This window comes from Festucalex cinctus, chromosome 1 (assembly GCF_051991245.1).
Source record: "Festucalex cinctus isolate MCC-2025b chromosome 1, RoL_Fcin_1.0, whole genome shotgun sequence".
NCBI classification, from domain to species: Eukaryota; Metazoa; Chordata; class Actinopteri; order Syngnathiformes; family Syngnathidae; genus Festucalex; species Festucalex cinctus.
In genome coordinates, this window is record NC_135411.1 from 46,137,263 (window position 1) to 46,156,319 (window position 19,057).

At 40.0% G+C, this 19,057-nt stretch overlaps 1 protein-coding gene across 8 annotated transcripts in view; it reads left to right on the plus strand.

The window, feature by feature from the left end:
- Positions 1-19,057, plus strand: part of pde1cb (phosphodiesterase 1C, calmodulin-dependent b) — a 282,706-nt gene that overhangs the window by 120,264 nt on the left and 143,385 nt on the right. For all 8 annotated transcript variants that reach the window (XM_077537610.1, XM_077537617.1, XM_077537623.1 and 5 more), the window contains 6 exons: positions 9,127-9,240; positions 10,711-10,893; positions 13,039-13,105; positions 13,535-13,651; positions 15,540-15,680; positions 17,630-17,730. In XM_077537610.1, coding sequence (XP_077393736.1) covers positions 9,127-9,240; positions 10,711-10,893; positions 13,039-13,105; positions 13,535-13,651; positions 15,540-15,680; positions 17,630-17,730 — 723 coding nt within the window. The remainder of the gene's footprint in view (positions 1-9,126; positions 9,241-10,710; positions 10,894-13,038; positions 13,106-13,534; positions 13,652-15,539; positions 15,681-17,629; positions 17,731-19,057) is intronic.

Sequence of the window (19,057 nt, forward strand, 5' to 3'; positions counted from 1 at the left end):
CCAATAATCGATCGGGAGGCAAAGTATTACGATTTATCGATATATCGTCACACTCCTATGCATGATTACAGTTGACCGAGCGTCTTGCGTCATCTTCTTAAAGGGCTCATTAATGTTTTCCTTGCTGATTGTGACTTGAATGTGATATTGACGGTCGCAGCTAGCATGTCTTTTATTTCTACACCACGTATGCATCTGGAGCTGTTTAATGGGGTTAGTATGCACAATATAACCTTATTGCAAGAGTTGTTCTGCATCAACTGCTCATTTGAACAAGGTTAAGGCGCACTTCCATTCGACGTGTGTACTCTATTTCTTCATTGGTTCGAAAGCCTCTTCTTCGGCTCAGCAGGCGAGCACTTAGTGAGCTGGACTCTCAAGAACGGTTCTTTTGCGCTCAAAACACGCATTTGTGCTCACAATGTCCTCGTACGTGCTCGTTTGCTTCCTGATTTTTATCTATCGAGCATTTTATCAAATACATTTTGCACAGTTATTGATCATGTCTTTTGCGATACATATTTATATTGAATTATCACCCAGCCCTACACCCTACATACTCATTTCCATCAAATTGCCAGCTAGACTCTGAGTAAGCGTGATTTTCAAAGGTGGCCGGACACGTCAGCCTCCCCTTCCCTAACTACCGTATTTTCCGCACTATAAGGCGCACCTAAAAGCCTTCAATTGTTTCAAAAGCTGACCATGCGCCTTATAATCCAGTGCGCCTTATATATTGATCAATATTGAGCCGCAACAGGTCTCGCTGTCAAGACGCTATCGGTGACCCTGCATGATCGGTGACGCGCATGCGCAGAAGATCCCGCCATCTTGGATCGCTATACTAATACTTTACCTCAGAGAAAATAATAAAACAGCTGTTTATTCATTTTGGGAGTGAATGGAGTTGTCAGAAAGCTGGTTTGTAATCTATTAATAAAGTTTGACCGACCTATCTGACTGTTTTGTTGACATCCCCTTTAGCGCAGCACCATCTAATGGATGCATGACGTAACCCCAGTCTCTACTGTATCGCCTTATATATGGAAAAAGGTTTAAAATGTGTCATTCATTGAAGATGCGACTTATAATGGGGAAAATACGGTAAATAAACACCTCACCTCAAATCAATGCCTTCTTGAGTTGGCACAGCTCATGAGATGTTTGTAATTACTAAGGATGAACATTATAGATTAAAGGATTTACTAGAATGATGTCCATTTGTGTGGTAATTGATTGTTAATCAATTGCAAATTCCCACTGTTACAAAAAAAGAAGGCAAACTGCGCACTTTACCAAAAAGAAAGAATTTCCACTTGTATTGTGAGTGTGTTTAATCTTGATTTAACATTTACTGTTTTTGAGCGTCATTCGTTTATTGGATAATTCCCTTGTAGCATTTTGCAGTCTGTCGTTTTAAATTGTATTTCTGTTCTTGTTTCACGCAGATGTGAGTGAGGGATTAATTTTCATTCAGTTCAATGAGAAAACGTGATTTGAGATACGAGTCTTTTAAGTTACGAGCAGGAACACAGAACAAATTAAATTGCGTTCAATAATATTTGAGTCTCTCTCTGTCTTCCTCTTTTAACTCCTTTTGGTGCACTTGATTGAGCCGTTGACACGAGTGGGCCGCGTTCAGCCGAGCACTGATCTTTTTTAAGGATTCTTCTGTCGCCCGTTGCTCTCGTCACATCTGTCACGCGCCGCCTCCCACGGGAAAGGCTCTTTGTTTAGAAACGCGTATCGGAAATTTTCAAGGAGTCGCCACTATTGTTCAATGAAGTGCACACACACACACACACACACACACACAAAAGTCATTTAATTAGGGCGGTGGAAGCATTTTAGTCCGCACAGCAGCTGGTTCCCTCCCAAACTCAAGTGTGGGTGTCACTTTATCATGTTTATTTACGTAACACAACATGGAATGAGTTCCGTGGTTCCATTAGGCCTGCTTTCATTTTCCAGCTGATAACACAGCAACTTGAGATCAAATCACATCTTTGCTGGTCTCCGCATCTGTCTAGTCACAAATCACGGAGCAGCTGCAGGACCACAGCTCAGACATCATGTTTTTACAGTCCGTGTGCCGACTTATCACAAAACAGCTCTGTGTGTTCCCCGAGCGCACACGCTAATCTCCACGGGTGATTACGTTGACCCCAGGCCATTGATTACATACCTTCGAGGCAGGAATGGCATCGGGAAAATGCAAGCGGTGAACAATTGCTCGATGCCGTCATCATGATCCCTCACCTTCTTTTCTTTCCGCTCTGTTGAAAATAGTCTTGCAAAGGCTGAAAATGGCCTATTGTTATGATTATGAGGTAGGAAAAACGCATCACATATTTTTTTGCCGCGTTTTCTTTGTGAGTGATGGTGACATTTCTTAAAACATCTTTCAACTTTATATAATGCATATTAACCAGAATGGCGAAACTGGGTGTGCGGTAGGGCTGGGCAATAAATCGAATTAATTCGATACATTGTCATTTTAAAAAATCGAATCGTTGAAAATTTGCTAAATCATGAAACGGAGTTTTGTCTTCCGGATGATTAAAAGCTGTTGTTCTTATGTTCTGTTACATCCAAATGCTTTTCTGTGTTGTAATTTTGCACATGTGGCAGAATGCTGGATGGGGGCTTTACAAGAGATCTTTACAATAGCTACCAATTACTTAATGAATATTAAGTGTATGTTAAAACTGCTTCTAGAATCAGGATATGTTACTGGTCTCTGAACATTTTGCACAGGAATTATTTTTGAATAAATGCAACCTTTAAATAAACATTTGAATTTATTAGGTTAAAATCGTAAACGTCCGGAATGACTGCAAAAATCGAGATTTAATTTTTTGGCCATATTGCCCAGCCCTAGTGTGCGGTATAAAAAGTATTTTCAATTGAAGGTATGAATTTTTCCAAAGTTAGACATTTGGACCCTACTGGTCAATGGCAGTACTGCATGTTGATTGCATCTCCCGCCGTGCTCAGTGTGGCAGAAATGCCCAAATTTTATAGCCAGCTCCAGGAGAAAAAGACCTCAGTGAATGAACACTTGAAGTATGTTTACTATATCCAATTCATTTTGTGATCTTTAAGAAGTGAACACTTTATTTATACTGTATTATAAAAAATAAAAAATAAAAAAAAAGCCTGTTGCAAACGTTATAGACTACCCATATTTTGTCCAGGAATCAATTCACTAATTGAACTCTAAGTCAATACACCCATAACACCCGTAATTGTTCTGGATATCTAAAAAAAATGTTTTAAAAAAATCCAGTGACTAATATAAACAGTAGCCCTGGACCAGTACTAATGTGTCGATCACCAAGGTGCTTCAGACACTGGCCAGTACAATGAACTTGATGGAAGGGGGGGGGGGAAACTGGTGCCTCCACATTGAACAGTTGCCCATCACTTCGCTGTTCATATCGGGGGTACATTGGAGAAGTCTTTTCCAAATCTAAAACAAACAATAATAATGATAATGATAAGCTAAAACATGTTGTCTATCTCATTGGCCCATGATCAGTTTGCTCTTGCAAAGGAAGAAAAAGTTAAAACAGGGAAAAAAAAAGTACTCATTGACATTGTGCTCCCTCTGTTTTGTGTGCATTGGCCACCAGGAGGCAATATAATACAGCTATACATAATACACAAAGAGGAGTTTCACAACTAAGTAAGCAGCAGTTATAGAGGACAGACAATATATACCTGAGTATTGTTATATTGTACGTCTACGTGTTGCTACACCTTTGTGTTCAAACCACTGCAACATCAATGCTAGTTTTGTTAGCCCAACTATTGTGTGACAGCATTAAGCTAGCAAACTTTCCTATATTATCTGGTTGGATTAAAGTCCCAACATTTAATTCTTTTTTATTTCGTCTTTAAATTTCAACTGTGAATGACAAAGCTTGTAAATAATCACCACCATTTTGTGCTCCTGGCACACATTTTTGCTTGCAACTGAAGTTAATGAAACAATGTGCCGTTTCCTGAAAAACTGGGACTTCAGCTCACTCTTAGGTTGAGGTACAATTGTATAAACACAGTGAAATGAGCAAAATAACAGTTTCACACACTGAGGTCTTGTGAGATTTGTGAAACATTGCACATATGCTGGACGTGTGTGTGTGAGCATCTGGCGTGTGACGCGTGATTAAAGCACATCTTCAGAGGGTCAAGCGCTCCCATGCTGCTGTGCCTGACCACAGCTGTCACAGCAATATTGAACACACACAAGCACACACATACAGTAAAAAAAAAAAAAATGTAGCTTAAAAAAAATTAAACGTGAACAGTGAACATGAACAGTTCACTATAACGCACACATACAAAAATGCACACAATCACGCACACAATCAAACAGTCTCTCACGCAAGGTCCAGTTAGCATAGCATAGTCTTAAAAGTGATCTGCCAGCATACTTCACTAGATGTCATTTGATAGCACTGATGGTTTTAAAAGCATGACTGACTTTTTACAACGGTGGCATTCCATGAAGCCCGTAATGGGCCCATCCCCACGATGAAGAGAAATGGAAGAGCTCGTACCACTTGAGTTGGGGTGGTGATGACGGTGCCTTGCTCAAGGGCACCTCGACAGTAGCCAGCAAGTGGACTCAGTCTCCAACAACTATATTTGCTTTTTTATTTGGTCCGCTACGGGACTCAAACACGCGACCCCACAGATGAGCTACTGCCACCCCCTTTTTCTTTCTCTCACCACTCTCATTTTCTCACTTGGCTCCGATCCCAGCAGCTACTTTAGGCCACTGTAGCTATATTTCTCCATCCAGGCCCATTAACCCGCCTGACAGTAGGTGGAATGAGACAGTTTGGTTTCCTTTGGTAATTGCCTCAATTACTCAGAAATCCTGGCACTAAAGTAGTGTGATACACTTACTTTTTAAAATCCTCATAACAATATACTATGTATCCTGATGTGTTTTTCCTTCAAATGATAAGAAATGAGGGGCCATTTTCCCATTTTTCCCCATTGTATTAGTAAGCACATTTCAAAGAGAAAACACATTAAAATGAATGAAATACTGTCTAAATAAGATGCTATTGATGGGGGTTTTGTGATCAATATTTTAAGTGTTCTTTATAGTGAACACTCATTTGTGACACCTAATATATAAATATATAAATATAAATGACAAATGCCAACAGATTTGAACATCTTCTAAATGGTTATATAGTGAGTGTGATTTTTGCTTTTTGCCAATTTGAGCAGGGAATCTCTGTGGCACACAGCTGCTCTTAATAACCGTCATTAGCGCACCCAAATCACATGTACTGACGCACTTCCTCATAACTCTTAAAATAGCCGTGTAACACAGCACGGGAATTGGCAGCTATGAACGGACAAGAGAGATGTAGCTTATTGGAATTAAAAAAAACAAAAAAACAAGAACTAAGAGCATAACATTCGTATTAGCTTTAAAGGCACCCTAGAAGAAAAAAAAGAAAGAGAAAATTAATACGATAACAAGCTAAGGCAGATCACTAAAAATGTCATCAATTGGATCCTGGTGAAAACATAAGCAATGTCACATGCCAAGTAGCCTGTCATGTTTTGGTTTTGTGGGGGGGTGGGATTTTGTTTTCTTTTGGTGTTTTTGGTTGTTTGTCATGTGTTCCTTGTCTCTTCCCTTGTCCCGTTATGTAAAACCACGTCCACCTGAGTGTTTCTTCCCTTCCCAGTGTATCCACCAATCAGCTTCCCTTGCCACTTGTGTCTTGCCCAGCTGTGTCTAGTCATTGTCAATTAGCCTGTGTGTATTTAGTCACCTGTTTTCCGTTCGGTTCTTGTGGAGTCATTGTGCCTGTTCATGTTCATGTCCCTGTTTTCCATGCCATGCCATGCCATGCCTTGTGTTTGTTTTTGATCTTGTTAATTTTTTCCATAGTCCCTTGTTTACATTTTTTGTTAATTAAATCCCTTTTTTACTTGCATCCCTGCCTTGCCCTGTTTTTGTTGCCCCCTGCATTTGGGTCCTGCCTCCAACACCCCCACTTCTTGACAGTAGCCGTCCCCAGAGAATTAGAGAAGTAGCTGTCATGAGTGCATTCAAAATTGGGCACACTTAAAAAAATAAAAATAAAAAAATCACTAAAGAACCAAATCATGTTTAAAAAGAAAGAAAAAAAGGTAGCATAGATTTGGACCATTTCCAGCAGTTGTACCAGGACCAACTTGTCTTGGGGAGTTCAGAGGATCTCCTTCAAAATGTAACAAATGGAAAGTTTGGTGGCTTCACCACAAAGTGGGCAATTCTCACAATTTGACAATTGTGTCTATAAAGGTTCAGTAGGGGGCCCTTGCATCAAAACTCACATCTAAACCACAACTCTGTCTTGAAAATATTTTTTATTAGTCACTCTGTTTTCTCTTGCATTCACTTATCAGCCTGAAGCTTGACATGATAGATTTGTGAGATGATACGGCGGAATTCTCAGTGGTCCATCTGTTTTTTCAAGGTTAATTTGTTCACTCAATTGTGCCGGTAAAACAATAAATGGATACGAATCGGCCGCTGTTAAATGTTGCCCTACCATCAGCCAGTGGCGGTCAACCGCGATTTTAGATGGTTGCTATTGCACAGTGGACAAGAAAAGTGTTGTCAAATCCTTGTATTTGGTGCAGCATTGTGTGTGAATCTGTTGACTGACAGTTTGAATTCATCAGACAGGCGAGTTGGGAGAATTGTTGCATGGAGAAGCTTTCAGTTAGGAAGGAAAATATGGTCACTGTCAGGGTACCGAATCAATGAGAGCATCTGAAACCTTTCCGCTTAATAATTCAACAACACGCGTAGCCTGCGTGGGCTTTCACCACGAGTGATCACATGACCCTCCAGCTAAGCGGCAGTGGTAGCAGCAGGTGGGTACCCTGCAAGAGGTCGCAGTGCACAATGCCAATAAAATTTATTTCTATTTGTGTTTGCCAGGCCTTGAATATGGCAGAAACAAATGACCTATGGTCATGACTGAATTAGTATTACTGTAAAATGAAAATGTCAGCTGATTGGTTTATTCAAGGTGTACTTTTCAGCTATTTTTCGACCACAGAATGTCTGTCATATAGAGGTCCCAAATTAACTGATTAATCGACGGTGTCTTTCTGCAGAGCTTCATCTTATTAAATGGACTCACTATTTTTTTTTATGAATGAATGGAATAATTGATTCTAAAATGATTCAATAGTGACAGTTTTACTGTCGTATTTACGGGGGGGGGGGGCAAATAATTAGCCAACCAATAACACTATAAACTTAGTTTTTCTAAACACAAACACAGTGCTGAACACAAGAGCAATGTATCTATCCACTGACATGCACTTCAGCTGTCATTGTTGACAGCTGTAGAAGGACAAGAACAGAGGTTACAGAGGTTAATGATGGCCGCTCCAATCAAGTATTACCGTCTAACCCCGGGTTTTCACTGGTTGCGGTGCGGTTGCGGTGCGGTCCGGCGACGCAAGCAATTAGATTCCATTCATTCGAATGGTGCAGTTTACACCGCTTGCGGGTGCGTTGCGTGTCGACTGCGGAAGGCCTGCGGCGTGCCGCAAGCCTTCCGCAAGGATAGACCTATTTTCTATTTTTGCCGGACGCCGCAGCGGTAGGCCTCCGGCAAATGGCAAGTTAGCACAAAACACATCGAGCGGGACAGGAAGACCGAGGCAGTTTCAAAATAAATTTCCGGTTACCTTTCAGAATAAAACACTCGCCAGCTCCTATTTCGCAAGTTTTTCAGCAAAACGTGACGTGGGCGTCGCCGGGCCATGTGCTCATTCACGGTTTAGACACCAGCGAACATGGACGAGGAGAGGTTTATATTGGAGGTGGAAAACCACAAAATAATATATGACACGGCACATCCTTTTTATAAGGACTGTAATGTATTGTGAGTTTGATGTTCGCGATTGCTTGTTGTGCCCGTCTCGCTTGCCGTACTGAGCGGCAGCCGGACGCGGAAGACAGAAATAAAGAGTGGACCCGCACTGACCCGACTCTCGTTATTAATATACTTTACAAGGACAACCAAAAAAAGGATGCTGCATGGAATCTCATAGCAGAAGAAGAAGAAAATGTTAAATAAAAAGAAGTCCACCTCTCGTTGTGAAATGCCACATGATCGCGCGCGCGCGGTCCCGCGAGACACGTTGGGAAGTGGGCGGCGACGGAGCTGCCGGACCGCAGCTGTGCGGAGCCGGTGTGGATTGACAAAAAAATTGACCCGTCCGGAGCACGCAGTCAAGACGCACCGCACCGCAACCGCACCGCAACCGCATCCAGTGAAAACCCGGGGTCAGTCGACTACGTGGATCTGACGCTTGCAGATGGAAGGCAGCTATATTTAAAGTTGTTAATTACCCCGCGTGTGACCCGTCAGTGTCCCTGTAGGTATGACATTTCTGAAAGACACGGACTGACTTTGGCTTATCCCAAACCACTTACTGTGTTCCTGAAATTAGAGTGACACGCCTTACGAGTTTTGCGAGGCAATATATGTACACACATTATATGACGCACAGATATGCATTTTTTATCCCCTGTGTAGAGTGACTAATATTATTGCCGTACTGAGAAACTGGGAGAGGAGCTGATCCTACTACAGTTTTGTATATCTGTACTGTATGTCTGTCTTCTACTGCCCCCAGGTGGCCAAGGTGTGCACACCACAATGAATAACACATTTGAAGGAGTGAATGGGACAAAAATGTGTGTTTAAGAAGTGCAGTCCACATGTTCATCATGAAACATTCAAAGTTGGACATGTTCAAACCTAGCCGACATTCAAATGGGCTCGACAATGAACTTTTTAGTATATGCGTATGAACGGTGTCTCCAAACTGGGATAGTTTTCTGATGGGAAAATGTAGTCTGTTTAAGGGAGGATTTTATTTTTCGTACAGTGTCATTAAATGACACGGTCATAAAATGACCTTTATCATTAGTCATTAAAATGACTGTGTAACTGTCATATATTATTGATCATCCGAGGCAAACCAGATGACTCTAATATTAGCCAGTTAATGGATGATGTCAACATGGCAGAGGAGTTAATCCACTTTGTTAACCGGTTTGTTGAATGTCTGTTTTAGATTAAGATGTCTGGTCAAACAGCTGGAGAGAGGCGAGGCTTCGCTTGCCGACCTCAAGAAGAACCTCGAGTATGCAGCATCTGTGCTGGAGTCGGTCTACATCGAGGAAACCAGGTGAGCGTTGGTGTATCGCCATGCTTTTTATTTCTATGCACAGGTGCCGATGAAAAAGCATCAACATTCCGTGTCATGATTGTTGTGCATACAATGATAACGATTAAAAGGATTTTCATCATATTCCAAAAAGAATCAAGGACCGCCCTAATAGTACATAATAAGGTAGTAGTCATAACATACGTGGACCGTTCAGCAAGAGCCAAAGCAATCATGCTAAAACTATTATTAAACTATTATTAAAATACATAAATGTTAGAAAGGAAAAAAATCTATTGGGGGGGAGCAATGTATTTATTAAAAGACGTGTTTTTTTTTCATTGCGACTTTAGAGTTTATTCTTTAATCGAGACTTTATAAAATTAAAAATAAGTGAAAAATGCAGATTAGAAAATAAAAAAATTATATAATATTATAATCATTATAAGGTTATTATACAAACATGTTAGGTAAAAAAAAAAAAAAAAAGTGTTACTAAATATTACCATAATGTAAAAATGTTTGAAAAACATTAGACAAATATTGAACAGAAATATTCAAGAAAATTAGACAAAAGCAACGTTAGATGAAAAATAGACAAATATTAGAAAAATACAATATATTACAAAACAAATGTACATATCAGTCAAACCGTACAAAACATTAAAAATAAAAGTATTACAATAAAAATATTGTAAAATGAACAAAAATATTACCCAAACATATTACAAATACAAAAATAAATTTAAAAAAAAATGCACATTACAAACTAAAACAAAATCTAAAATAAACAAACATTAGGAATACAACAGTCATGTTCGAAAAATACACAAATAATACAAAAAAAAAAACACACACTTACATGAAATATGCAAAAATGATTTCAACAAAATAGTACACATTTATACATTAAAATGAATGTCATGAAATAAAATGAAAAATATCGCCATCACTTTGCATGACTACCACACAAACACAGTAGTAACAATGATTACAACTTGAAACGATAATCCTGAAATTGTTCTGATTTTTAAACCGTTTCGTCCCTGATGTGGGGCCATCTTAGGTGAGCGAATGTGTCAGTGTATGACACCAGTTGCATGCAGGTCCAGAGTACGAGATATGTCCAGGATTATGGAATTATGTAAACCTCTGTCATGTGGATCCAAGCAGATTAGGGCCGGCAATAGCACGGGATAGCGGATGATGAAACCATGGGACTGTAGGGCTGCACCACCACCTGTGATGCGGGGCACTGTGCCCTTGCTATCACAAATTGTGCTTGGTTCAGAGGCTTTGACGGTACACATCAAGCACAGCACTGGCAAGAATGCTTGTCACACAATTGGGTTTGAACAGCACATCAGGGCATTTTAAGAAGCCACGTTATGCAACATGCGATACAATTTGATGGACATCGCTAGGATTTGGTTTTGATCCCCTTGTCAGACTGCCGCTAGCTGAATTTTCCCCTCCCCCTTCAACTTTCAGGCGTTTGGTGGACACGGAGGATGAGCTCAGCGACATCCAGTCGGAATCGGTACCGTCAGAAGTGCGCGACTGGCTGGCCTCCACCTTCACGCGCCAAATGGGCCTCATGCTGCGACGCAATGAGGAGAAACCTCGCTTCCGAAGCATCGTCCATGCCGTTCAGGCGGGAATATTTGTTGAGAGGTAAAACTAAGTACAGTATTCCTCAGTATATATGACATTCAGGTATTGTTTTTTTGTAATGGACATTATTGGCTGGGAAAAAAAAAAAAAAAAAAAAAAAACACCTACCGAAAACCATGTCTAACATGAAAGTACTGCTTTGGTGCCATTACTTGCAAGCACAAACTTAAGCAGCACTGAGTGAAGAATTCATCAAAAGAAGCTTCAAGCTGTTTAATGCCACTCGCAGTTGAAGTTTCCAAAAGCAACCAAATTTTGCCTTCAGAACTTCTGCTGGTTTAACGCTAACAAACAATACAAACATGCTAACGGTTAGCATTGATAGAGCAATGGTGAACCAACACATTTTGACAGCTAATATAACAATACTCACAGGCATATATTCTTTATCCTCTTCGAAAAATATTACAGCATCTTACTGAGTCACTTACTCTTGGAGTCATAAAAGTAATATTCTTCTTTCTTTGTGTTCTACTGCCACACAGTGGCCAAGGCGGGCACACCAGAAGAAGCAGCCCAATCAGTTGCATTAAATCATGTTGCGCAAACTGTGTCTAGACTATTTGATTATGTTATTACTCGTTTTTATTTTTTTTAATTACATTTTTTTTTTTTTTTTTTTTTTTTGCAAAGGCAAATCACAAGCCATTTCATTTTCAGGGGTAATATTACAAGATGAGTTCGAAAGGATTTTAAATTGTTTTGGAATCATGGTTTGGGATATAGAGTACAGGGTTTACGGTTTAAAATTTTGAATATTGTCAATTGTAACCTAACCCCTAACCCTAAACTTTTTTAGGGGGTACTTATTAGCTGTACATCAGCTTCATTCATTACTCTTTTCATTGCATTGGTTTTCCCTATTCCCATGGTTAGTGCAGCCTTTTTGGCATCATAGAAAATGCATCTGCCACTTTGAGTAAACAGCCAACGCTACACTTAAACAATGATTGACAGCTGTTGTGGACCCGCTGCCACAACAAGAAGAGGCAAAAAAAAAAAAAGATCAGCATGCGCCAGGCTACCAAAAGAAGAATCAATATATAGCCGATATTGCACTTTGTACATGGTGGCTGAAACAGCAGATGCTCACTGTTAGCACACGCAAAATGTGGGGCAAATAATCTGTTTCGTTCATTTGTGCTGCTACAATTGAATAGATATTACACAGTTTAATTTAATAACTGACCAACACCATAAAGACGAATTTTTATGGCATGAATGATGGCGGCTGAGGCCGATTTAGCAGCTAGGTTGCGTCAAACTGCTAACTCTGATGGCATTTTGAACGAACATAAAGGGGAAATGAATCCAGATTGTACAAACTTGTCAAGCCTCTGTATGATCAGATTTGAAAGCTCTCACTGGCAAGAGAGGCGCTAATTCCACTAGCAGCGTCGCTGAGTTGGAAAAAAAAGCACTCCTGACACTTCATCGGCAGTCTAAACATGTCCACCTCGTGCATGTATATCATGTCCTTTCCATCAAAATCACTGTCAATGCTCTTGGGTGGAAAGTTGATGGATAAACGCTAGTACTTAGCACTCCTCTGCAGCCCTTATTGGCCTAATTAGCAGCTGCTGCCTCAATAAGACTGCAAGACTTACATGAAACTGCCAACTCCAATGACATTTTGAGCACACATAAAGGGGAAATAAATCCGGATTGTTCAAACTTGTCAAGCCTTTGTATGATCAGATTTGAAAGCACTCACTGGCATCAGAGGAGGTAATTCCACGGAGCAACATCGACAAGTTTGGAAAAAAAAACAACTCTTGACATTCCATCGGCAATCCAACATGTCCACCTCGCGCATGTACATGTATATCATGTCCTTTTCATCAAAGTGACTGTCAATGTTCTTGGATGGAAAGTTGACGGGTAAACGCCAGTTTTCAACCTCAACGACAGTTGCAGCCCATTGACGCTGCGCCAATCATTTCCTGCCACAGGGGGGACGTGTTCGGAGAAAGTCACGTGACGACAAGATATCTATTTTGACTACAAAAGTGCAAAACAAGCAAATGAAAAACACTAAGAATGACAGTAACTGCACTTTGTGTTTTGCTGTGAATGTGTCGTCATGTATTGTTGTTTGGGGACACTTGTGTTTACACACAGCTGTGTTTTATCTCATCCAAACAGGATGTACCGACGCACCTCCAATTTGGTGGGACTAAGCTACCCCCCTTCCGTTATATCTGCGCTTAAGGTATTAACACATGCCCTCCAAAAACATGCACAAAGCCGTTAAGGAATAGCACATTTTCCATACAAGGCTGGAATTAGGTAGACTTCATATTGTCACTGTTGGGCAGAAAGTACATAGTATGTCCAAATATTTTGACACAAAATTGCTAGTGTGTCTCCACTTGACTTTTTAGCATATTAGAGACTGAATGTGATATGCACAATGATGCATGATAGCAATATAAGGTATAATGCTAACTTATACAAAGCTGTGTTGGGTGACTCGAGCACCAATTTAAAAAATATATACATGTCCAGAAAAGTAGTCACTTTGGAGATACAGTGAGTCTACCTGAGAGCGATGTTCAGTAGCAAGCTCTCTTATCTCAAATTTGAAATTTATGTGGAAAAAAAAAAAGTGTACAACACATTTTTTTCTTCTCCCACACAGAATGTGGACAAGTGGTCATTTGACGTGTTCGCTCTGAATGAGGCCAGCGGCGATCACGCACTTAAATTCATTTTCTACGAGTTGCTCACCAGATACGACCTCATCAGCCGTTTCAAGGTAAGAATACGGCACTAACTTTTTGTCTTTATATTTAAAATAGCAAAGAAAGAAAAAATGGAACAATAATACTCAAATATTTAGTTTAAAATTAGTGCTGTCAAAGTTAAAGCATTTACTCATTGATTCATCATAAAAAAAAAATTGAATTAATCATGTATTAATGCACATTAATTGCGGTATTAATTTTGACCGCAGATGATCCTTTAGCTTGACAGCAAATGGTTATGTTAAAAGCAGCACAGGTGCTGCATGCATTAAAGTAAAACATTCCGAATATTTGTTCATGGCAAACTACTGGGGTCATTTTTTTTTTTCATTTTAAATTATGCAAGTAATTAACTGATTAGAAAAAGAGGTGGATGAGAGTATGCAGTGAATCAAAAAATGTTGAAGAAGTCCTCATAACATTAAATGTAGAATTAACATATGACAGGTGTGCTTCAAATTTGGTGGGCAAAAAGTGATTAATCGTGATTAATCAAAATTCTAAGATGTGATTAATCTGATTTTAAAAATTTAATCGTTTGACAGCTCTAATATGTACGCAATATTAAAATATATATATGTATATATACATGCAAAATTAAAAAAAATATTTGGCCTGATTGCGGCCATTGGCTATCACATATTTAATTCATTTTCCATGAGTTGCCCACCAGATATAATGTAATGTAATGTAATGTGTATAATCAGGTGTTTCTAAATAAACAGATGGCATTTCTCAACAAATAACAACAAAACAAGGAGATGTCTCTCTCTGTGGAGTGCAGAACTGACTGTATTACGTGGGCTCTTGGACACACGACTTTAGATTTGTGAAGCATTTTTTTTACTCTGTCTAATAGCTGAGGACACCGCAATTCAAGTAGTGACAGTACGTGAGTGTAAATGATGGAAGCAATGAATATGTAATCACAGTCCAAAGAGTGCACAATCCATTTTACGGCACCAGCGTTATTTGCTCTGGGGCAACAGTCTATAACATGATCCGTGTACCAGCCATATAAATCAGGAAATCCATTTTTCAGTGTCACCTAGCAACATAACATTTGGTCGGCCTGTCATGAGTAGACACGCAAAAAAAACACAATGCCTATAAAAAAACACGTAGTCTGCCATTTTGGCAGGAAGCAACCAATTTTAGGGCCATTCTGGACATTTTCAGGCATCCGAAAATGGCAGATTGCAACTAAAGTTTTGTCAGACTGCTAATACATTTAATAATATACATTTAATAATGCTAATACTGAAGCATGAATGGTGTTAAATGGTGAGGAAGCCTTTTGGGGTCTCAACATACCTCGAAACCCATTAAGTGTGAGTATTGTGGTGAAAATGTATGGATTATTGAGGTCCTAAATGCAACCATCCAATTCTCACTCGGTAGGTAGCCTTGGAAGGTTAGAAAACAATCAACCCAACACCAGTTGGATACAGAAAAAAAAAAAAAAAAAAAAGTCTACTAATCCATGCCCGAAATTGAACAGGAAGAAGATTGGAAGTGGCCATTTAGGGTCAATTCCGACTGCTCAAGACAAAAGAAGCAAGTATCCTAGAAGAATGGACGAGGCTAAATTACAAAACTTCTAATATGGACATGGCATCTAAGTTTGTTTATTGGAACATTTCTTGCCTATGCCATCTAATGTGGGCGGAGCTTGGCATCAAGTCAATGCACCAAGATTCACCCCCAACACCAGTTTCACTCATCCATCCAAATTTCGGTGGACATGACAATACACATAAAAGTGTCAAGGACCCATGTACGACAATGAACAAGAAGTCAACCATTTTGATTCAAAATTGGCTCAAAGTTTGATCATTTTGAGCTCCCGCTCATTTGCTGCTCACAGCTTTAATGTACTTTGTTGTCTTTGTTCTCCAGATACCGATTTCTGCAGTCGTGTCATTTGTTGAGGCCTTGGAAGTGGGATACAGCAAACATAAAAACCCCTACCACAACTTGATGCATGCTGCTGATGTTACACAGACTGTTCATTACTTATTACTCAAGACCGGCATGGTGGTGAGTATGTCTGATGGACAAATTGCTCTCGCGACTAGCAAAAATCTGCGAATAATTGACCCCTATTCTAAAAGGGGTTTTTAATTGCCAATAAATGCCACAAAATGGCATCAAAACACTTAAAACACAAAGGAACATGAAAGAACAAATATTGGTATTGTGCTTGGATATCTATCTATTTATTTATTGTGCTGAAGCATTCCCACATATGTTATTGTGATTTTTACTCTCTACACTTTTTTGCCACGTTACAACTCCCACATAATACTTCCAATTTACGTTGCTCAAATTTCAACTAGCTTCAAAAATTCATGCCTCCCGGGGTATATCTTGTCTGATTCCACATGACTTACAGTATTTACACAATTTAACATTTAATATCAACTTTTCCTCATTCATTTTCAATGGGACACACATTGAACTTATTGTAAGTATCACTTTCCACGCCCACTTCCATACATATAACTTATCATCATTGCCAGTTGTCTTACACTGCTTGGTGGCACAGTTGGTAAAGCGCATTGTCCAGTAACCAGGAGGTTACAAATTCGTAATTTATCTCTCAATGTATTTCATATTGATTCCACATGCATTCACATCTTAGAATTCAGCTGTTTCAGCATTCCCACGCAATTTCTCCAGAAATTGCACTTAGTCTAGTTCATTTGTTTATTGTAGTCTGCAGCAGCACAAAGAATAATCCATAACTCATCAACATGCATTACAGCATGTAGGGCTCGGCGATAAAAGGATTATTCATTGAAAATTTAGTACGGGCGTAAAGGCAAAGGTTGTAAAAAAAAATAAAAAAATCCATGATTCGACAAATTCACGAATGCCTATATATGGGGCTCCAGTGTAAAGTATTAAATCATGGTCCCTTTACTAGTTAGTTAGAATAACACCACTGGAGTATGAAGAAATGTAATTTACTTTTTCTTTCACACAAGAAAAATAGGACTGTCCTCTTCTCATGCTCGACTTCCATCCAGCCACCCCTCGTTTCTACAATGTTTTTCTTTAATCACCCTAATAAGATGGCCGCGACAGCCGGCGACATGCTGCTTTTTCTGCGGGCCGTGCCTCGCACGGGAAACCACATTACTGCTGTGACCACGGGGCTCCTGGGAGAGCCGCGCAAGAGCATTTGTCATTCCGCACGCCCTCCAGACTCCATTAAATCAACAATCAACAGGTCATTCATAAAGCAGGCCCACGAGCAAATACACCAGGGGGACGTATTGGCCAGCTTGCTCCCTCTTGTTCGTAATGCCTTTCCCATCCCCCGATCTTGATTAGTCAACAATATTGAGCTGAATTCCCTCTGCATACATGAGTGCACTCCAACAAAATGCCGACACGGGTGTGTGCACGTACTTGCGTATGGAACACAAACATGAAATCTTAATAAAAGCTCGCGCACGCATGCACGCTCACACATCAAGGTGCCGTCATAATGTAATAGCAAGGTAAGATGAAGTAGATGAAGTGTATTCATAAGGGATTTGGTGTGCTGCTGTTAGTAAAAGAACAAAATCGTCTTTTACAAAAAGTGCTAAATCGCAAATACGCGGGGATCCACACTGCATAGGTACAGTTTAAAAAAACAAAAAAAAGGAAGGTACTTAAATGTGGCCAGTCATCAATTACATGTAGAAATGGCACTTTTAGTATTGAACTTGTCTTCTGTAAACTTTCCATTTTGCTCCCCCCCGTATCCCCCTTCACCCATTTGTTTCCATTCATCGCAAACCGTAATGTATTCTCTCCTACACATCTTCATAATGCAACCTTCCTTGCTTTTCCATTCACTGCCTTCCCATTTCTCATCACTTAATTCCTGTCTATTATTCCCTCCTATGTGCATTCTTTCTCATTCATGGCTGCCCTTTCCATTGTATCACCCCCCACCTCCCCTCCCCTGCTTGTTGTCTCCATTTCCCCCCCAGCATTGGTTAACTGAGCTGGAGATCTTTGCTATGATCTTCGCCGCGGCCGTCCACGACTACGAGCACACGGGGACCACAAACAACTTCCACATTCAGACAAGGTAATGGATCATAAAATCAAAAGCGCTCAGCTCTTGACTCCGAGATCGATGCCCTCATTTATGAAGGTGACAGGGGCCTTTACGCACACAGGTGCTGGTGCAGCAATAACATAAGAGGCCAAATAAGCTCCACGGCCTGTAAAATAACAACTTATTTCATTATGTAAGGGAAGGGCATTCAAAGAAATGTGCTTGCTACTTTTACAATTAATACTTAATTTCTCTATATTTTTTGAGAGATGGTGATTAATGATAACCTTCACCTTTCCTCAAAGAAATGAGCAGAATGACTTCAAATTAGCGTCAACGACAGGAAAGCTTTAGTTTTGCAGAATTGTAGTATGAAGCATGGATAAATTCAAACTAATCTCAGGCTCGTTTGTCCTGAGTATGATTAATGATGACCACTACTTTGTATAAAAGAGTCATATTAACTCAAAAGTAAGACTCAAAAGGCGTTTTTCCACCGCCGGAACTTTTGGAGAACTTTTCAGTTGACCTTCGTAAAATTCAGTTCACGCGTTTTTCCACCAACAATAATTACCAGGGTAATTAAATTCCCCAGGTGCTATCCAAATACTATCTCAGCAGCAGGGTCTTGCTGAGCCAGGCAGGAACTTGGAGGGGGCGGGCTGCAATGGCCAAGGCTGATTGGCCAAATTTGGGGGCGTTGTTTTTACATCAGCTGGGCTCAATCAGACTCATTTGAATTTATTACCGAGAACTCGAAGACACTGTCTGTTTCTCTATACGCATTCTTGTCCGTACTTACGTCCTCGTGATGTCTTGAAACGTCATCAGTCGCGGTCCAAGTACTGTTCCAATTGCAAGTACACAAAAAGCAACAGCATTGAATGGACGGAATACCCGGATGTTGTTCTTACTGCGAGCTTCCTGCTTGTGACGCATTGCCGTAACTGTACCACGTAACTAGATGCTATATAATTACGAGTACTATTTTAAAATATCATTTGAAACTAGAGCTGCGAGCAGCTATAAAGGGCCCTCGCAGCCCGGGCCACGTTGGGGTCCTTGCACGTTGTGGTACTTGCACGTTAGGGTACTGGCACATTGGGGTACTGGCATATTGGAAGCAAAATTTCTTTGAAAATGGCATAATAAACGTTTACATGTAGAATATTTTTTTGCCAGTGTGTGTGTCAAGCTCAACGGGTTTTGGTGATTGTTAAGACCTGCAAAAATCAGCGTCCTTTTTTATTTTTAGGCAATGAGTTGCCCTGATTGGTATTTTTTTGTAAAAGTGTATATACACATCATCGCTCGTTGTATGCACAATGTTACTTTTATTGTCCAAAGGGGCAATCAA